General features: G+C 36.4%; 1 protein-coding gene across 2 annotated transcripts in view; it reads left to right on the top strand.

Annotated features, from left to right (window-relative positions):
• Positions 1-22,153, top strand: part of TRPM6 (transient receptor potential cation channel subfamily M member 6) — a 66,747-nt gene that overhangs the window by 4,784 nt on the left and 39,810 nt on the right. For both annotated transcript variants that reach the window (XM_032441426.1, XM_032441425.1), the window contains exons 3-18: positions 1,351-1,528; positions 1,917-2,130; positions 4,493-4,617; positions 5,351-5,522; positions 6,799-6,973; positions 8,088-8,211; positions 9,035-9,107; positions 9,223-9,323; positions 12,070-12,204; positions 12,711-12,764; positions 14,951-15,091; positions 15,957-16,091; positions 17,029-17,309; positions 18,266-18,494; positions 18,988-19,143; positions 21,479-21,613. In XM_032441426.1, coding sequence (XP_032297317.1) covers positions 1,351-1,528; positions 1,917-2,130; positions 4,493-4,617; positions 5,351-5,522; positions 6,799-6,973; positions 8,088-8,211; positions 9,035-9,107; positions 9,223-9,323; positions 12,070-12,204; positions 12,711-12,764; positions 14,951-15,091; positions 15,957-16,091; positions 17,029-17,309; positions 18,266-18,494; positions 18,988-19,143; positions 21,479-21,613 — 2,428 coding nt within the window. The remainder of the gene's footprint in view (positions 1-1,350; positions 1,529-1,916; positions 2,131-4,492; positions 4,618-5,350; positions 5,523-6,798; positions 6,974-8,087; positions 8,212-9,034; positions 9,108-9,222; positions 9,324-12,069; positions 12,205-12,710; positions 12,765-14,950; positions 15,092-15,956; positions 16,092-17,028; positions 17,310-18,265; positions 18,495-18,987; positions 19,144-21,478; positions 21,614-22,153) is intronic.

The raw sequence follows: 22,153 nt of genomic DNA, 5'->3' as shown, positions 1-22,153 counted from the left end.
AAAAAAAATAAAATAAAAAAGAGAGAGAGAGAGAGAGAGAGAGAGAGAAAATGAGAAAATTGGAGCAAGGAGGTTATTTCCTCAGCTGTAAGGAAACTTACCCTCTGAAGACCAATAATTTAATTGAAAATACCTCTTTTTCTTGTCCTTCCTTTAAGTTACATGCAGAATGCCATGAACAAATGGAGTCCTTGGCCTCATGATTTTTATAGGCAAATGTCCAAAGCTGCTTTCCTTGTGCTACCTGCCTTTGCAGCTACATTGCTATGAAATGCTTTAAAAAATATATGTCTGTATAGCACATCCAAGTGAAGTCTGAGCCCATATAGTATTTGATAGCACTTAAAATGTCAGCAGTGATTTTCCATTTGTTTTGAGTGCTTTGTTTCCTGTAATAACTATTTAATTGCGTATCTATAGAACACTTGGCTTGTTTGCCAATCTCCAGCTTGGATACTTTTGTATAGTTCGTGAGTATTGACCTGGATTGTCAATGAGAAGTCAAAATTAACGTGAATTTTGCTTTTGGGCTCATCAGAATAAAGTTTATAGATGACTAATTTGTTTCAGCAGTTCCTGTGCCTCCTAACCTATTCCCTGTTTTTTTGGTTTTTTTTTTTCCCATCACTAACAGTTTGTTGGCATTTAAAATGTCTACAAGAAAGGTGAAGTATCAGATGTTGCTACAAATATATCAAATTTAATTCTCTAGAACAGGCTGGAGCCTGTTGAGGTCCATATGACCATAATACTGATTGAATTTGGAGTCTGAGTTACTCATCTTGCTGCAAATCTTAAATGCTAACTGAGCTTCTGTTATATTCCCCTTAACAATCAAAGTATTTATTTTGTATATGCATATATGCACTTTGCTGGTGTCCTGGAGTTAATCTAGAGGTCTCTTTAGACTGAGAGTGCTGCTCTCATTTGCATTCATGACTGTAGCTCCTAGATCTTTTTTCTGCACCTGGAGTAACCCGTTGCAATTGCTATAGCAAATTTCAGTGTTCTAAGATAATTCTCTGAAATCTTACAGAAGATTCCAGTAAATCTGAGCTGAATAGCTCAGACCAGAACTAACTTGTGGGTGAACTGTAAAACTGGTATCAGTGTTCCTCAGGAGGAGAACCAATGACATATCTAGCAAAACATCTTTATTCATTAACTAAATGTCATTTAACCATCACTGAGATTTTTTTTATCTGAGTTCACTCTTGTTTTATTTAGTGTCAGAATGTTGCAATATCCTTCTTTGAAGAAAACTGTTTTGGCTACTCTAGTGGAGATCCTAGATCTGTGCACAGGTTTATGTAATATAAAATTGTTTTTTAATTTTATTTTTAATGTGAGATGTTGCTGTGGAAGGCTCATTGGAGATCACCAAGGAGTAGACTGTAGCTGGCCCGTCTGTCAGACTGCCCTGCAGAGAGATGAAAAATGGTCTGTTCAAAAACACACAAAGACAAGTCCAACAGATGCATTTGGTACAATCAATTTTCAAGATGGAGATCACACTTACCATGCCAAGGTTTGCATGTAATTTGATTCCTACTGATTGCTGGGTTTATTTGTCTGCTTTCTTTTTATAATTCCCTGGAAGAAGGGCAGAGAGTGACTCTGGTGACTATAGGCTGGTTTGTTTTAAGAGAGAAGGAGGATCCTAAAAGCAACTGAAGTTAGTGTATGTGCATTATATCTTTATGTTGAACTTCACCACAATTAAGAGTAGCTGCTTGTCTAACTGCCTATATTGCTCGCTGACGTGTTTCTGTGCAATCACTTTAACAGTATTATGAAAGTTCTAATCTAGCATGAAGTCTTTAAGATGCTAGAGCTGGGAAATTGGTATGATGTTGCAGTTTTTTCTCTTCAAGGATTTCAGTGATGTTTATTTTGTCTGCAATTGTTTCTTCCAGTACATTAGACTCTCTTATGATAGCAGTTTGGATCAACTGTTGCACCTGATGGTTAATGAATGGCAGATGGAGTTGCCAAAGCTAGTAATCTCTGTGCATGGAGGCACTGAAAATTTCAAACTTCCTCCAAAGATCAAGCAGGTTTTCAGTAAAGGATTGGTGAAGGCTGCTGAGACTACAGGAGCATGGATCATTACTGAAGGCATCAACAGTGGTAGTGTAATTCTTCTTATTGTTTCAGTCTTCCTCTAGTGTTCTTTCTCTGTGTATAGGCAAATATAATGAAACTGTTAGTTTTATAATTTGTGGTACTTTTTGACACATTAAACATTTTTGTTTTAGGAACAATGCATCGTTCAATGACAAACAATGTGTGCCTTTTACTATTGACGGGCATTCTGATTTATTTATTTGTTATTAAACAGCAGTGTATTCTACAAGTAGTCAGTTTTATCTGCTTCATTAAAATATTTAGTTTCTGATGACTGTGGGAAGCTTTTTTGAACTTCTGAAATTTTCAAATCTAGATATAACTTTTTTTTTTTTCTTTTTCTTTTTCTTTTTCTTTTTCTTTTTCTTTTTCTTTTTCTTTTTCTTTTTCTTTTTCTTTTTCTTTTNTCTTTTTCTTTTTCTTTTTCTTTTTCTTTTTCTTTTTCTTTTTCTTTTTCTTTTTCTTTTTCTTTTTCTTTTTCTTTTTCTTTTTCTTTTTTCTTTTTTCCCACTAGGAAAGTTTTGAATTCTGATAATCCGTACAATTAAGTTATTAGCCTGTTATCCTCTCAAAAACTGAGGTGGCTGGTCAGCCACAGAACTGAAGTAATTTTACTTCTTTATCTTTTATTGAGTCCAGCGAGCTTACAAGGGAACCACCCTGTATGTAAATAATGAAGTTTTTATGATTAGATAGAAAGTGCCATTGGCATGTAGATGGGTATTATGAACTAAAAATTTGGGTTTGAAGTGTGCGGTTATTCAGTTTAAGCCTTGCAATTATGGCAGTTCATATCAAGTATACAAACAGGGGATGGTTTATTTCTGGTTAAAACATAACCACAGAATACAATATGTAGGTTGCTCTGAAAGTAATTCATCCTATTTATTTTCATGGAAACTGTAACAGATACAAAGAGTAGAATAACACTTTGATAGAGGAAACTCTCAGCTAAGGAATACTGTTTTTCAACACAGTTACCACCATTAGCTACGTACTTTTTGCCAGCGTTGACCAAAAGCCTACATGCCACACTCATAACAATCTTCACCAGTGGAGCTGACCTCCTGTTTCACAGCTGCTATGGCAATGTCACAGCTAGGAATGTGTTGCCTGTGGAGTCTGTCATTCATCAGCCCAAATAGATGGAAGTCAGAAATGTTAATCTGCACTGTTAAGGGGTGTGGTAGGGCAGCCCAGTCAAGGTTTGTGGTATGCTCCACAGTCTGAAGTGGTATGGAGCCTTGTGTGTTATCATGTTGCAAGAGATGAATTCACCTGTTGCTACTCCATGCACTGCTGTTTTGACTTGGGCTCATAGTGGTGACATGACACCTCATCCCCGGTAATGATGAGATCTGGGAAATGGTTGCCTTCAGCACAGTACTGGTTCAGTAGGTCCTGACAAACTTGTGTGTGGAGTTCTTTCTATTCCAGGTGTGAACACCTGGTTCAAACTTTTTGATATTCCAGTGTAGCCACCATTGTTTTCATTTCACTGAAGCCAATATACAGCTCTGTACACAATTTCCTGGTCATAATCCAATGATTTGTGTGGATGAGCTGATCAGCTCATTTTGCAGTATGAAAACTGTGCATGGCTGTCCATAACATAGCTTGTCTTTCATGTTACTTTTGGCACTGCTGAAATGCACCACTCACCACCTCACTGTGCTGACATTCACTGGTTGGTCTCCATAAGCTTTCAGTAAGCACCAACAAATGTCAGTGGGTGCCATTTTTTCTGCATAGAGGAATTCAGTGCTTTATATGGAGGAATTTAATGGTGTCAGATGCCATTTTGTAGGACTGCCTCTCTGCTGCTGTCTGTCACATAGAAACAAAACTGAATGGAATATTTGTGGGAAGGTTCAAACTTCCCTACTGTCAGAGTTGCTTGGCCTTGTTGGATGTCAACTGTCTGATAATGAGGATCTGGAAAGTAGACAGATGGTTTGAATAAACAGGGATGTTTTGTACATAGGCATAAGATAAACTCTGCTGATTATGAAGACTTGTTATGGAATTTGCTTGCTTTCCAGCCAATGGATTGTTAGTGGAAATGTACTGAATGCATGTAGCAGAATATAAAAAGACTTGCTTAGAAGAATGAGAGAGAGAGATACAGCATTATGATCATGATCATCACAGCAATAAAGAAATCTTCCTGGCACAAGAACCCTGTATTACGTTGTTAACTCACGACACCCTACTACTAACATCTGCCTCTGACATTGTGTGAACCTAACAAAACAGGAGGCATTACTTTCAGATGAAATCTCATACATGGTGGGAAGTCCTTCAGTTATTGTCCTGTAGCAAGCCACAAATGCAGAAAAAAAATTATGGTTAATCATTTGTTTAGGAGTATCCAGACACGTTGGAGATGCACTGAAAGGACGTACCTCACCATACCTGAGAAAAATCTGTGCTGTTGGAATCCCCCCATGGGGTATCATTGAGAACCAGAGGGATCTCATTGGGAAAGATGTGAGTTTGATGCATTTTAGTAATAAAATCCTTCATGTTTGAGTAATGCTTTAGCTTTCTTGCGCACTTTATTTTTTTGCTAGCTTCATTTCACTAATTTGATATTTTTTCTTAGCATCAGAGGTTTAGGTTTTTCTTAGGGCCAGAATTCTGCGGCATGTTGACACAGTGTATTCTGTTTTTCATATAGAAATAGATAGCTTTAAAACTAGGTAATTTTCTTGTGGATGCAAATTATTTATTTCTATATTCACGTGATTTAGGACAAGCAATAACATTAATTGTATATACAAAAGGACAATTCATATGTGTGATTTTTATTCATAAATTAGAATTTTAAGTCAGTGTGAGGATGCAGTTTAAGTAACTGTTTAAAGACACTTGACAAGTAAGGCAAAATCATTCCTGATAAATGATAGCATACATGCTTTTATTGGAAATACACTCAGGAAAAAAGTGCCATTGTGTTTCAACTGTTGCAAAGAAAGGTTGTCAGTATCTCGTAATGAGGGCTGCAAGTCTGCCTAATCAGAAATGTTTCTGGCTATAAACAATGCTGCTGTTCAGATCATATTAAATGATCTTGAGTTGTTACTTGAGCAACAAAAGGCATGATAGGGACTTTCTTTGGACTATGATGTGATGAAGAAATACATGCAAATGAGGCAGCATGCCTGGTATATTTCACTGTTTTCTGTGAATAACTTTTTTTTTTTTTTTTTTTTTTTAATAGGTAGTTTGCCTGTACCAGACTCTTGGTAATCCTCTCAGCAAACTGAGTACCCTCAACAGCATGCATTCTCATTTTCTAATGGCAGATGATGGAACAGTAGGCAAGTATGGGAATGAAATGATGCTCAGGAGGAATTTGGAGAAGTATTTGTCACTTCAAAAGATACACACAAGTAAGTACTGCCAAGGTCAGCTTTAACACAGAAAGCCCTGTCTAAAATGTCATGGAAGTACTTGACACTTCCTGTCATTTTCTCTTGTCTGTGTTGCTTAGGGACATGGTTTAATGTTGTAACTGTTAATGTTAAACTGATATTAAAGGTCTTTTCCAATATAAATGATTCAACAATTCATTTGTGATGTATTTCACTGTGATTCAAAGTTGCCCAGTGCAAGTTTCTCAGAAAAAAATGAAAAGAATGGCATTCTCACAAAGCAGTTTGAATTGGAAATAATACATTGTTTGTCCATAGTATGTATTGAGCATTTGCTCACCATGCAGTTTTCCATAGTTTCTATATAGGCACTAGATAGCTTTGCCAGGTGGAAAGAACACAATCATTTGTTACTTTTAACCTCCTTATGTGTCTGTCACTGTGACCTCCCCATATTCAGAGACAAAGGCTGGTTGCAAAAGTACTTGTATCTAGTATTTCTATTTATCGTATTATGTAAATTTTATTGTTTGCGTATGCAGCAATTGAATTGTAGTACAGAGATTATCAAGGAAATCTTTATTACATAGATGAGCATTTCCTTTTATGTACTAGATTGTATAAGTTTTTTGTGGAAAACCATTCTTACACAGTGATGTAAATCTTTAGGCATGTTAAAAATACCTTAGCTGAATTTTATGATATTCAATCCTTGTTTTCTTTATATGTTTGCAAGATAGTTTTAATGGTTTGTATTTAGAGTTTCTAAATCAGTCTCTGATATTTTTTTCATGCTAGGAGTAATTCTTTTTTTAATTTTTTTTTTTAATTTTTATGGTTTTTTTTTTAAATTATTTATTGCATCTTGAGATTTATTTTAGATTATAGAGAGGAATACCCTACTGGTGTACAACTTGAGAAAATCCTTAAAAAAACAAAGTAACAAACTACTTTTCTGTTTGTTCTGGTAACGAAAAGAGTATGGACCACCTTTAAAACACCATCACTGTGTACTACAAAAATAATTCATAGGAAAATTAGGTCAAGCAAGAGATGCTAGACACACAATTTTCCACCTGTTGAACTACATACTTACTATAAGACTTCATTATGTATTAGTCACCCAGGAATTATATTATCTCCTGATGATGTGGGTTTTTTGTTTTTTTTTTTGTTTGTTTGTTTGGGTTTTTTTTGTTTGCTTCTGTTTTATTTTGTTTTAAATTTTTTATTTTGTGTGTTTGTGTGCACAACTGTGACCTATTTCTAACTGGGTAGCTGTGTTTTGAAACAGGAGTGGGCCAAGGTGTACCTGTAGTTGGGTTGGTGGTGGAAGGAGATGCCAGTGTGATTCTAATGGTGTGGGAGTATGTAAGGACCAGCCCACCTGTCCCTGTGGTGGTCTATGAGGGCACTGGCAGAGCTGCTGATATTCTGGCTTTCACCCACAAACACACAAGTGATACAGGGTGAGTAGTGCATGATATGCCATGCTGGGGGGGACCTAAAAATGCCCTAACCACAGAGAAAATTTGTAATTCTTCTAATGCTCCTAGAGTGGGGTTAGTGGCTGTAGGCAACTAAGACTGAGGCAGAAGGAGGAGTGATATGCCTTGGGTTTGGCTTTGGTTAACCCAGCATTAAAATGTATTTGTAATTCTTTCTGTGACTTTTTTGCCACCTCCAGTTCAGCCTTAGCTACAGACTCAACATTAAAGCTATTCTGATGACAGTTTTGTATCCAAAATGAAAAAAAAAGTATGAACTTGTGTAGCAAATTATTATTATTATTATTATTATTATTATTATTACTATTATTATTATTATTATTATTATTATTATTATTATTATTATTATTATTATTATTATTATTGTGAAAGTTTTTAAAAGTCAAAAGGACTTTACATAAAAGTTTTTTTGTTTTTTTTTTTAAAAAACTGAACTGGATTTGTTCCAATTAGAAGATGACAACTTAGTAAACTTCAGTTATTCACTGTATATATGCACTAATAATTTATTATCTTAATATTCTTTTCTGAGCATGCTGTTTTTCTCTAAAATGTTATAACAAGTACTTTTTTTTTTTTTTTTCCACTTTTCCCTCAATGTTTCTTGATCTTAAAATAAAAAAATAATAAAAAAAAAACACCTGGTCATTTGAACAGGAGAGAAGAGTATGAACAGTAAAGTTAGCAGAGAAATAAGGGGAAAATGGGTGTAGGAAAGAAAGAGGTATATTAAGATTAATGAACAAAGAATGGGGAATTGAATTTATTCATAAACTATTATTGAAGGAATGAAGGTGACTGCTAAAATTCCAGTGTTTTTTTTTGCCCTGTGTGCACAGACAGTCCTTTGAAAATTAACTCGTTTCTTTTATTTCCAGTATGCATGATTAGAGAAAATATCTGTGTGAATAATAACTGATGCTATAGGATACCTTGGCCTTCTTTTACTGGACAAAGGAAGCAGTAAGACACCAGAGAAGTGTCTGCTCAGCCTAGTTTCTTCCTCTCCCTTGGGTGTTGTTTGGACTGGGGAGAGATAACCAACAATATTTTAGCTTATGTATCTCTTTTTCAGGGAGCTGCGCCCACAAGTGAAGGAGGAGGTTTTAATAATGATTCAAAACATGTTTAGTTTGGGACAGAAGCAGTCCAGTCATCTATTTCACATTTTGATGGAATGCATGGAGCACAGAGAGTCTGTGAGTGGGATTTATGCTTTACAATAATTTCATCTGCTGTTATCTTTTTTTGCCTTTTCTGTGTTGGATTGACATCACAGTTGTAAAATATAATAATATTATATTTTAATAATAAAATGAAAGTAACACAAAAGACTCTGTGCTAATTTGTATCTTAGGTAACTCCGAAGAGGCTGCTTAGTTAACTTTGGAAGTCTCAGTGGCTGCTTATGAAATGATAACCCTTCTGATTTTAGTTGAGGCTAAGTGTCTTTATTTTCACAGGAACGATCAAGTAATTTTTACTTTTTAATTTATTTAGTAGTCTTTTCTTTATAATTTGGAAATGTTTATATCCATTCTTCTACTCATAACAGCATTGTGCTAGAATTTGTCACAGTGTATTGGGATTTTTGCCATGTGCTGGCATGTGTAGTGACTACTGAGCTCATTTAGGGCTGCCAAATATTTGTTTTAGGAATAATGACAGTGATTACTAAAATGGAAACTATCCAATCTGTTTTTGTTATTATTTGTTTTACTTTGTTGAAGTGTCTGTTCTCTACTTGGAAGCTGAGTAGTTATTTATCATATTGCATTTTTATATTTCAGAGCTTTAAAGCTAATTGAAAGGATATAGACTCATGTTATTATGCAGCAGGTTGATGGCAGTTGGTCTTGGATGCTGTTGCATTACAAGCAAAATTGTACATTTCCTTTCTGAAACAAAGGAAAATTAGTCTGGTCTTTGCCAGTGTTTGTGTTGAAGTGTGTATGATTTAATCTACCAGAACCAAGAAGAAATAAGCACACCTCAAATAGTGTACTTCTGCGATTCTAACAGATAACTATACTTGATGTGGAGTCTGAAGAGCATCAAGACATTGATTTGTCAATTCTAACTGCACTTCTGAAAGGTATGTGTTTGAATATTTTGTTCTCGTCTAACATGCAGTCTTGTCAGCTTACCTTTTCTAAGCAAAGGAGTAATATTGACTGTGCAAACTGCTGGGTCTTTTGCTCATTTCCTAGGTACAAGTATGTCTGCATCAGATCAACTGGATTTGGCATTGGCTTGGAACCAGCTAGATATTGCCAAAAAACATATATTGGTTTATGGACAGCACTGGAAGGTACTTTTATGTTGTATTTTTTACACTTTGCTGTGATGACTGATTTCCCATAATTTGTGTTTATCATTCTTTAGCTGGGGAATGGTATGGTGCTTGGATTCAGTCTTCTAGAGTAATGATCTCTGATTTTGGAGAGTCATTATCCTTAAAACTTCAAGGTGTTCAACTGCAGAGGGCATCACATGAAGAATCAAATGCAGTGTTTACCTAGAAAAGAGATTCTGCCTAAAATTCTTATAGTTTTCACTGCTAGCCTTTCAGAATAGCTTCAGTGGTCCTTCTGGATGTGTATTTTTCAAGCCTGTCTTGACAGTCTCTGATGGTTATGGACATTTCTTTGTAATCCAGAATACATTTTTTTTTTTTTTCCCCTGAAAGAATAAACTACAAAGGAATATTGTCTCTGTTTTCCTAGATCTAGGAAATGAGGAACTTCCAGGATCAGTAATGAATACTTTATAGTATGACAGGTAGAAAAAAACTGTTGTTAATATGGCATTGTGGCTCAGCTTTGCAGAAAAAGACCTGGCAGACACCAAGGTTAACACGAGTCAGCAACGCTTGCCATTTAGAAGGCTAAGGCCTAACAGTATTTTTAGTTGTACTAGGCAGTCCTCTCTCCACTCTACTCAGTACTATTGAGGCTGTGCTTGGACTGTGTCCATTGCTGGCCCCCACGTGCAAGAGAGATATGGACGTACTGGAGGGAGTCCAACATGGGGCTGCAAAGAATGTTAAGAAACTGGAACACCTCTCCCATTAGGAAATGCTGAGTGTTGGGACTTCCCAACTGATTACAAGAGAAAATGTTTTCTGAAAGAAATGACATCTGAAGCTCCCAGAATTACTTTTTAAGTAAGTTTTGTCCTCCAAGAATTACAGTGTTGATTTTGCTATTCCAAGAACTTTCTGGAGTAAATTTTGTATTATGGACAGTGAATATATGTATATATATTGTTAACTGACCAAGTTGATTGCTTGACACACACACACACACACACAAGAAAGACTTGAATTTATTGTTCACTAGTATTTATACACTTTTAGTACACTTTATATCACTCTTTATATACCTCCTGTGGTGTATAGAGCTGAATATGTAAATATTATTCTTGACATATTTTCGAATCTGTGAGTTAAATTTGTTTCCTCTTCAGGCTCAGTTCACTATTCATGAAGTGTTGTTGATCACAGCATAATCTTGGAAAAAAAAATAAAAGTGGTAAGAATGGTGTTGGGTGCTCACTGAAAAATAAAGAAGGAATTTTCCCAGTTAGTTTTTGGGATTTGAATAGCATGCAGATGATACATGGTGTTCCAAGCCTGGAACAATAAGGGTAGATCAAGATGCTGAATAGCTGCCTGCTGAGTGGGCATCATTCACTGTGTGAACTGAATGAGCCTGAGCCCTCTGGGGAAACATTGTATATGACTGTGCAATCAGTAACTTTACCATTATTCATGGTGATGAATTATTTGATAATTTTAGAGTGATTGACCACATAACCTTTATAGTATTTCTTCAACACAGATTTTGTTTCTATGAGATAGGAGGAAAAAAAAAAAGATATGGAAGAGATTTGTATATAAACAAGTTTGTGTGCATATTGTTGCCTTAATAATATATATATATATATATATTTTTAATATGCTATTATGTTTTGACCCTGTTAAGCACTGTGCAGGTAGTGTGACTGTAGTGTTTCACATTTTGGACAGTGTTGTAGGTAGAGCTCTGCTTTGCAGCATCTTTCAGAGACTTTATCCTAGTCCAGATTCTCTCTCATATGTGAAGTATGCTTTAAAGGACTTCAAGTTCTACAGAGATGTTGAAATACAGAACCTTGAAGTGGCTTTTGTCATCTTTCAAAAAAGATTAGCTCTCCTTCTGCTTGAAGCATTATCATACATTAGTTTCTAAAATGAATTAGAGTAGAAGAGTATTATTCTACTGTGGAGTGCAGTGTTCTCCAAGTTCTGTTGCATAATCTTACATAAAAGCCCATATAGACAGTGGGTTTATGGAGACTCTGTTGTATTCCCCCTCTCTACTGGATTTTGTTTTTTTTTTAATGGGGATACTTCTTCCAGCATATTTTTCTTTCATACTGTGTGCTGGAAGTACACATAAAAATACATCATTGTGATAAAGACTTTGTCACGGGTTACTTAGATTTACCTATGCCCGTGACAGGGGAAGCCACCCCGTGGGCCCCCCCCGGGGCCCAGAAAGGAGGGGGAAAAAGGGGAATGGGATAAAAACAGCGGCAATCTAAGGAGGAAAAACTTATTTTACTAAATATGATATTGAAATACAAGATAACACAATATAATATAATTGAGGCTAACAAATCGAACAAACAGAGAGAGAGAGAGAGTCCCCGAAAACCGAGAGGCCTACTGTGAACTCTAGGCGACACGGCTGGAACGCTTCCCACTCTCCGAGAAGTTCGAGAGAAGAAGGAGGGCACTCCAGCCTGGGAACGAGATTATACAGCGTCCTGGTCCCGTGACTTATCATTACCCCTGTTGTTCTCTGGGATATGTAGTCTTCTTCTGTGGACTTCACATTCAATAGAAGTATCCATACTTTACATGATGTTATGATGTGGAATACTGATAGCAAAATTACAGAATTACAAAACCATGACAGACTTCTTCAGCAGTTTGGGAATCTTTTTTTTTTTTTTTTTTCATCTCCAAAATAGGAGGCTTTCCCTCTTATTTTGTCTCTGTCCTTCTGAAGGTTGGTGCATTGGAACAAGCAATGCTGGATGCTTTAGTGATGGACCGGGTGGATTTTGTAAAGCTGTTAATAGAGCATGGAGTAAATATGCACCGTTTTCTTACCATATCTCGTCTGGAAGAGCTCTACAATACAGTGAGTATTGTAGTGCCTTACAGAAGGCACACAGTTTGCTTTGGATAAAAATTTGTAGAAAGATTATTGCTCTGCTGAAAAGATTAGCCTACAGTTTTTTACAAAAGGCTTTGGAAAAAAAAAATTAATGAATGGTGTGTCCCATCTTTTTATTTTTCAGTTCATTGACTAAAACCAGACTGAGTATTCACTTGAAGCTTATGAGAATATACTCTGATTTTAATCTGGTATTTTACATATACTCATCTTGCTGGAAATGGTATGCTGTTTAACCAAAGTTGTACTCGCTTCTTTTTAGCATATGTGAAAGTTGAAGATTGTGGAAGTGCTGCAGATAGGTGATGAATTATTTTGAATAGGTTTGTGAGGAAAGTGAATCACAGTGCTGTATTCTGAAGATCTTCAAGCTTCTTTGATTTTCAAATGCAGAGAGACATGTTGGTTTACTTTTTTTTTCTTTTTCTTTTTTTTCTTTCTTTCTTTTTTTTTTTTTTTTCACATAACAGAAACAAGGACCATCCAATCTACTTTTGCAGCACCTTATTCGAGATGTGAAACAGGTAATGGGTATAGGAGAAGCTGAGGAGCTAAAATAGTAACTTATAAGTTTCAGTGTTCAGCAGTACACTGCTATTAGACAATACAGGGGAATACAAAATAATAAAATCCATGGGTTCATTACTAAAACCCTTCATCTACTAAATAGTTTTATCCTCATCCCACTGATACCCTCAAGCAATTAACTAACCTTCTACTGAATGTTCCCCGGGGTCCTGTACCTTAATTTCAAAGCTTGGTAGTTCATATAGATCAGACTGTCTGTTTCTTGAATTACTCAGATGACATTATGAAGTGGTTGCACAAAAGATTTAGTGAATTAGCACAATAATTATAATTACTGCTGTAAAACTTTCCCCCCTAAAGCTAAAAATAAAAGATTTTCCTTGTGAAGCAGTAACAGAAAGATGCTGTAACAACGTGTATTTTAACATACTGCAGTGTCTTGAAGAACAGAAGGTGGCAGTGGATGACTACTGCACAGAGCTCTGTCTGAATTAGATCATTGGGAGCCTTGTTATTTAGCTACATTAAATTTATTTTGTATTACCATTATCTATTGTACCTGACAGCTTTGCTTAGTCAGGAAAGGATGAGCTGTTCTTTCTGCATCTAGTATCCACTGCAGGAGATGCCTAGATCCAAAACTATATTAATAGGCTAATTCTTTCCAGGTTGTGAGTACTAAGATAATAAATAAATAAATAAATAAGAAAAATGACTGCTTGTAGAATTCTCACATTTCATGTATTGGGATTTCTGAGATATGTTATTTTTGTGGATGACCTTCATGTTAATGCTACTGTGCAGCATGTTCTGATTTTTATGACAAGCTATTTTCTGTGCTTTCCCATGCTGATGGAAATGTTTGAGGTCTAATTTATGTAGTGAAGAGAGAGTCACAGTCTTAAAAATATATTCTACCTTTCCACATTGGGGATAGAGATACTTTCTCCATTAATGTGACCAGCTTTGTTGCTGGTGTTTGAATAGAAATACAGGTGTTTGAATACAAATATGTTGCAGCTTGCCCAAGAAGCAATATATATATATACACATATACATATATATATATACATACACATATACATACATACATACATATACACACACACACACACACACATACATACATACATATATATGTGTATATATGTATATATACATACATATATATATATGTTTTTAAATTTATTTATTTTTTTTTTTCCATGCAGAGAAGTACTTACAAATACAGATAGTCAGAAATATTGGCCTATCCCTTAATGCCAGAGCTGGCAAGCCAGGCCTGTGAGGCACGCTCCACAGTACTCAGTATGTTTGTTGGTGCCCCTTTTTCCCAGGAAAGAATAGCATTAACTGGTTATCCTGAGGGTTGCCACTGAAGTCTATTGAAAAAAAAAAAGCTCAGCCTAATGAAGAAAATGGCTTTTCAAAGTCTGAATGGTGCAGACTGCTAGGAATACGTAAAACATCTGATGTTGTACAGAAAGGCCCATTTTTCATATACAAGAGTTATGGTTTAAGATTTTGCTGATCATCTTTGTCATCTACGTGGCAGATAACCTGTTCTTCAGATAATTTGTTGCAAAGCTTGTGCCTTAGAAGTACATTTAATGTAATCAGGCAATCAAGGGTGTTTTAACACAAGTGGTAACAGAGCTGGAAGATACAGATAACGTAAAAGTGAGGCTTTTGTCCTAGTTGTCAAGATAGTCTTGAGCCTTTACAAAAGACTCCAGTCTCCTGGAATTACTCTACAATGTTAAATATATTCTTCATCCACTTCCCCATTTTTAATTAATGAATTGGTTTAATGAGCAAATTGTACCATGCCAGTTGTCTCTTGTTACCTTAGAAAGATTTTTATCAGTCTGTCTGGCTGTCAGTGAATATTCTGAAGTAAGTTACTCTCACCATCGAATACAGCTGGTCTTGTGAACACTACAGTGTATGTCCCTAAGTGACATCTATGCAGTGTTCAGCAGATGTCACACTTCTTATACTGAAAATGTCAGTGTGCCTGTTTTCTCCTTCCCAGAGAAATTCCATATGCCTAAAGAATGCGTACTCTTTCTGACAGATGCCAGAGCTGTCAGTTGCACCTTCTGCCAGAATTCCCTCATAGTAGGTGTTGAATGCTGCATATAAGATCATTGTGGAATTCTTGTGATGTTTGGTGTTTCAGAGCACACTTCCCTCAGATTATAAGATATCCTTGATTGATATTGGTCTGGTGATAGAGTATCTCCTTGGTGAAGCCTATCGGAGCAGCTACACAAGGAAACACTTCCGAGTTCTGTACAATAATCTCTACAGAAAGCACAAGGTAAATTCTGTGAAATGCTTACCACTGGGTACCAAGAAAAGCCAAAGCATGACACCTAGAAACAGCTCAGTATGTCACTGTGGTTTGATTGAAGACTGTATGTGTATTCTGTTTATAAATCTGTGAGCTGAGGAGTGACTGGAAATAAATCAGGCAAATCACCTGTTATCTAGACAAAATTCTAGATATGCTATAATTTGCATGAAATGGTCAGTAAAGTGTTCAGAGATTTTTTTTTGTCTTTTAAAGAACTTGTGGTACCTTTTGTAAAGACAGGCACTTGGAAGAGCATCCAGCTTGGGCATTTCAGTTGTAGCAAAAGCTCTGTGTAAATGTGTGTGTGCTATTGGGGAAATACGTACATGATAGCACTAGAGGGAATGGCTTCAAGCTGCACCAGGGGAGGTTCAGGCTGGAAGTTAGAAAATACTACTACTCTGAAAGAGTGGCCAGGCAGTGGAATGGTTTGCCCAGGGAGGTGGTGGAGTCACCAAACCTGGAGGTGCTCAAGGAATGTTTGGACACTGTGTTGAGAGACATGGTTTGATGAGAACTATTGGTGATGGGTGGATGGTTGGACTGGATGATCCTGTGAGTCTTTTCCAACCTTACTGATTCTGTGATTCTATGATTCTATGAATCTATGTTGTCTTTCAGAGAATTAGATATATATATATATAACTTAAATTTTAAAATTAAATGTTGAATAGGCCATTGATCTTGATGGTTTAAGCTCCTGCTGTAGTTGCATTGGCAGCTGATTCTGGTAGTCTTTGAATAACTCAGAGGTACCATCAAAACCGGTATTAAGTACAGGTAAACTTCATCCCTAATTTGATGTTTTGTGTTTTGCATTTGCATCTAGAGAGTGCTCTCCAGCTTTTCTCAGAACCTATCTCATTCCCTTCGTCAGAGTAATCAGATGGGTTGCAGAATGGGATCTCCTGAAAATACCTTACATTCTCAGTTCTTCAGAACAGCACAGCCTTACAAATGCAAGGTAATGTAATTGCTCTGAACTGTTCTTAGAACTGATTAGTCTACTAATCAATTTTCTGAAAGATTTGTTTGGGACATATACTTGCAGGCTGTTTTTTTCATATAAGTTTTTATTGCCCATTGTTCATAAAGTGATGGACTCCTCCCATGATACTTTGTGACTTTAATCCAATTCTGGATAGGGCTTTTATTCACCAAAGTAAACAACTGAACTCCAGTTGTGGCTGAAAGCCTTCATATTTGGAAGTCACAATAGGAATTTTCTGATTTTCCCCATGTTTTCTCAGGATTGCTTATTAAAGTAGCTTCACCAAGAAGATACAGTTCTGATATATTGAAAAAGGCAACAGTGTTTTCTATCAAGGAAAGAATGTTAAAAGAGCGAAGGTCACCACATAGCTATTACATATCTAATACGTAACCATAAAGTTGAATGAGTTTAATGGGCTTTATTAGAACTTGTCTGAGCCAAAATGAACCTGCTTTAGCAAGACTTTCTTTGCCTTTAGCAGAGAAATACCCAGATAGGAATGTGTAGAAAATCTATGCTAAATGTGTGGTAGACACTAAAAAGTACATTTAACTATTTTAAGTCCTTTATGCATATTTGATTCTCTTATTGCTTTTTCTCTTGTCATGATGCAAGTACAAGAGAGTGAAAGTAGTATCTTGGTGTTTCAGGGACTGATGACAAGGGGATGGCAGTAAATGACAAGGGTACAGAGCAAGGAGTGTTTTCCCTATGCAGATATTATCCCATCTTAGCACTAGTAATCTGATAGTAATACTAGCTATGGTTTATATCTTACATATATGTGAAAACCAAACATTTTGATATTTGCAATTTGGGTTTGCTTGCAGTTTTCTTTACGTGAACCTCAAACATTCACAGAGATTTTGTGAGTTTTTAATTTATTTATTTTTTAATAAATTTATAGGAAAAATCAACTGGTTTCCATAAGTCTAAGAAGAAGTCAAAAGAGAATATAAAATTTGATGAGAGCTATGAGGCATCTGGTTTTATCTACCCCTATAATGATCTCCTGGTTTGGGCAGTGTTAATGAGAAGGCAGAAGATGGCAATGTTCTTCTGGCAACATGGAGAGGAAGCCATGGTCAAAGCAGTTGTGGCTTGTAAACTCTACAGGGCAATGGCACATGAAGCTAAACAGAGCAACATGGTGGATGACACTTCAGAAGAACTTAAGAAGTACTCAAAGTATGACTTCTTCCTATTTCTTATTCAACTGGGAGTATGTAAGATTAGTGATGCTGCAGTCTGTGGAGTGTAAAATAACTTCAGCTGCACATTGTTTATAACATACAATGGAGCTCTTATTAGTGCACAGTTTAATCAAGTGTTAAGGGAAATCTACTAGCATGTAATCTAGTTGCACAGTTGAAAATGACATATAGGTGAGTAATACATATCTCACTGTCTGCTAAGTGGTTAAGTGGAAAGTTAAAATTTCCTTTGTAGCTTCCCTTATCAGCTTTACTTGTCAAAAAGCCGTCACAATACAGCTGTACTGAACATTTCAAACCAGCACTAATAGTTGGTAATGAGCGAAGCAAAACTAGTCCTTAAGTCCTGCTTGTATAAGAAATACCTGAGATAATGAATAATGAAGTAGACCAAGAATTTTTCCTCAAGTTTGCTATTTAATTTAAGGCTTTCCTAAGGTTTCGCAATACTAAATCCTCAAATTCATAGTACAATGGATTGTGCTGGCTTCTTATATATTTAAGTCCAAAGTTTAATTTAAAGGAAGGTGTGTCTTCTGGCAGAGTCTCTTCAACAATAAAATGTGTAGAAACCAGTGTAATAGAATACTTTTTTTTCAACTGCCTGCATTGCTTCCTCACAGTGATGAGTTGCTGAAGAAAATATACAGTGTTCTATAGGGTCCATTTTGAACACTGAATGGGGTTAGGAACAAAACAAATAATTAAAAAACAGAAACCAAAATGACACAAATGCCTATGCTTAGGACTAAATAATTACATTTACCCCCCCAAATTATTTTTTTAGTAATACATACATTGATAAAGCTGTGTGAACAATGGTGGTAGACATGCTGTGATTTTTCACTGAACTTTAGTTAATGGAACTATTTGCAGTAGTAATTCTGACAGGTCATTCTTATTGTGACTGTTAATTCTTTTCTGTTCTAGGGAATTTGGACAGCTTGCTTTAGATATACTGGAGAAAGCATTCAAACAAAATGAACAAATGGCCATGAAGTTGCTGACATATGAACTGAAAAACTGGAGCAACTCAACTTGCTTAAAACTAGCAGTGTCTGTGGGCCTTCGGCCTTTTGTGTCTCATACTTGTACACAGATGCTGCTGACTGATATGTGGATGGGACGTCTGAAGATGCGGAAGAACTGCTGGTTTAAGGTAACATCACTCACTTTAACTTTCTGAGCATTTAGATGCTGCTCACATGCTTTATACATGTCTGTGTAGTTATGAACTAGTCTAATCTAGCTCTGCACTTGAGCATGGATTGGACTGTGCACATCTGGGAGAAAGACAGGGGAAGGGAGGACAGTATTTGCTTTGGTTTTACTTCTTTGCAGTAGCAAGCTGGCGGGTAGTAGGTGATTGCATATTCTGAGTTTTCTCTGTTCCCATTTTTCTCAGCACCCTCTGATCCCTCCCCACCTCCTCCCACTACACTGCATTGCTGGTTCTCTGACAGAGAACCTAGAGCAACACAGTTCTTCACAGAGTGAAAAAGAGTGTTATGTGGTGATTCCTGCTGCAGTGACATGGAGTACTTCCCAGGCCATGGAGTAGCTCTGCTTTTTTGCTGTCACTGTGCATGGCAGACTTAGGCCTCAGAACTATGCTATCAGTGCTGAATTAATTTCCTGTGTTCTTCTTTTAGGTCATCATAAGTATTCTCCTGCCTCCCACTATCTTGTTGCTGGAGTTTAAAAGCAAGGCTGAAATGTCTCATGTGCCTCAGTCTCAAGACTGCCACCAGTTCACATGGTACCATGGTGATCAGAGCCCAGCCAGCACTAAAGATGTCTTGTCTCTGGTTAGTCTGTGATAATCAGTCATTTGTATCTGTTGACTTAGGGAGGAGCATTCATCTGGAAACACTGGGACCAGATTCTCATGTAGGACTCTGGGTCCTTGTTTGGGCAGAAAATGGAGCTTTAGCAAGTCACTTAATCCATCCTGCACTGATCATATGGAAAAAATCACCTCACAGGAATACAGAGGTTATAACTGTCAGTCAATTGTGCCATTACTCTCCTTATTCATGGGTATCTCTACTTTTCAGTCTCTTGAGTCTAGCTAGTAGAGATATTATTTGAAGCACAAGAGAAGCACTATGCTTTTGGTTTAGTCATGTGAACTGAATACTGAAGCACTCTAAGGGGTTGTGTATTTGCTCTGAAGTCATTAGATTTGAGTGTAGAGAGTCTCTAGCATAGGTGAAGACTTTTCCTGTTAAGATTTGAGCTCCTTGTGACTTCCACTAAGCAGTGCTGTTTGTCCTTTCTTTTTCTCATTCTTCACAAGGCATTCCTTGAACTAAAATTATCTAGAAGTTTTCAGTATGATGCAGATGTCAGATGCAGAGAACTTCCACCTTGAAGGGGAAATGTTGATGGAGCACTGACCAGTTAAAACATGATTGTCAAGTGAAGTGTGTCGGGCAGTCTTGCTCTTCTTACTGCAGATGTGGTATAGTTTGCCTTGGACCTTCTTGGTTGACTTTCAGTGTGTGCAAAATAAAAGAATGGATTATCATCTAGGGCTTTTGCTGCAGAATGACAGACCTGTCATTGCCTCATTACCTGTATTTTCTATCATCTCTGATGTGGAAAACTCTTCGAAGCTCTTACCTCTGCAGTGCCTGTCTAATATAGTCAGTTCAGAAAGTGCTTTCAGTGGGTTTTGGTAGCAGCTATGATTCAGATAAAAGGTGAGTTGTAATTACTTGCTTTAGAGACCCCCTGCAGTCTGGTAGAAGGCAATGCAACAATTTTTTTTCACACGCCCCACAAGGGCTGCTTCCCTTCTAAGCTAGCAATAGGCTTAACTGCTAATATAATACAGACAGTTGTTTAAAACAAAAGTCTGGCCTAGTTTTCTTAAATACTCTAATATGAAATATAGTAGAAAAAAGTATAGAACATTTTGTAAGTGTACATGTGCCTAACAGATCATTTTTTACACATTGTTATCAATTCTGCTTTCTTGGATATTGAAGTCTTTCATGGGACAGATTCTCTTTAACCTCAGAGGTTTTGGTGTTACTGTGTCAGATGAGTCAGTATATCAGTTTCTCGGTTTTACTACTTTTCTGAATCAATGATGATGGGGAAAAAAAATCAGTTTTCTGCCCATAATTCAAGGAGGAATTGTATAATGGACACAAATGCCCATGTCCTGGAAATGTTATACTGCACATGTCTGCTAACATTAAGTCTTGGCATTAATAATAGCCTAGGCAGTTGGCTAACACTGAAAGAAAATAAAATGGTTTTTGTCAGACTGAAACAAAATAAAATTTTGTTTTCTCTGGCCATGCCCATCTATTATCTGTCTATAGTTTCCTAAGGGTACTCGGGTGCTCCACTTCATCTGTTGAAACTACTTTCAAATTCTTTTATCTATCTATCTATCTATCTATCTATCTATCTATCTATCTATCTATCTATCTATCTGCCAATCTGCCTATCTATTTATTTATTTATTTTCTGTTGTCTGCTGCTGTGGGTCTGCAGCAGCTCAGATTCTTGTGTCTTGGGTTCCTGTACAAGTGTCAAATTGTGAATTTATTTTGTTGAGGAAGAAATTATCCATATTTTTTTCTAAGTGGATTTTGTGAGAGAATGCTTATTTCATCTTCATCTTCTAATGAGGCTTGTAATACATCAAAAATAGCAACTGGATTTTGTATTTATTACTTTATTGTCCTGACATTTTATGTGCAAATACATTCAGATTGTGCACAGCGGACTGAATGAGGGTACTTATTCCTTTGTTTCATAATGCCACACTGATGTGAATGGGTTTCTAGTCAGCACACTTAAGGCAAATTGAAAGTTGCTATTTGTCTGTGTTTTAGAGGTAGAGGGGGATGAGTGACTTGCTGAAGGAGAAATGTGTCAGAGACAGGAGCAGGTTTAAGTCTGCTGATCTCTACCTGTCTGCTGCCCGTAGTCGAAAAAGCAAACACTGGAAGATATTTGTAGTAGAAAAGTGGTGATGGTTGTAACGACATAAAATCAAGGTAGAGTCATTTTTTTAGAGATTCTGAGCAAAACTTAGTCATTTGTGTGTTCTGCTAACATAACGCAACATTTGCTGTCATAGACTATGCTTTCTTACTTCTAAAATGCTCTTTCCTTTTAAAGAAAGATTGTGATGTGGAGAAGGTAGCTCAGTCATCCGATGAAAGACATATATACAATGGACAAGGAAACCTGTCAGGCCCTAGAAAAATCTATGAGTTCTACAATGCACCGATTGTCAAGTTCTGGTTTCACACGGTGGGTCATTGCACAGGAACTTGATTGCCAAAATTCTTCTCTGATTTCTCAAATACTACTTGATTCCACTTGTTCTTTGCCCAGCATGGATTTACAATCACTAGGTGGTGGTGGGGAGTGGCAAAAGATGTGAATGCTTCTCTTGCAATCTTGCAATTGCATGAAAATCTTTTCAGCTAAAATCGTATAGCTGGTATTTAAAAAGCAAAGAAACAGCACACCCATTAAGAAAAAAAAAAAAAAAAAAGAAAAAAAAAAGAAAAAAAAAGAAAGTAAGACTGAAGCAGAGCTTTTTTACAGTGTATAACTTCCAGTGTAAAGATAAATTTGAAAATGACTTCTCATGCATAAACTATCACAAATATTTTTTCCTCTTTATTTAGGAACTCTTCCTTGAAGCTGTGAAAATTAATCTAGAAACAATCATTTACTATAGAGCATTTATTGAATAAATTTTCATTTTATGCTATATGTGTTAATTAAATCAATTTTAGTTACTAACCCTGTAGTAGAACTTAGGATATTTAAGATCAACCTGTC

The sequence above is a fragment of the Coturnix japonica genome, chromosome Z (assembly GCF_001577835.2).
Source record: "Coturnix japonica isolate 7356 chromosome Z, Coturnix japonica 2.1, whole genome shotgun sequence".
NCBI classification, from domain to species: domain Eukaryota; kingdom Metazoa; phylum Chordata; class Aves; order Galliformes; family Phasianidae; genus Coturnix; species Coturnix japonica.
This window is presented reverse-complemented; position numbering and strand designations above follow the sequence as displayed.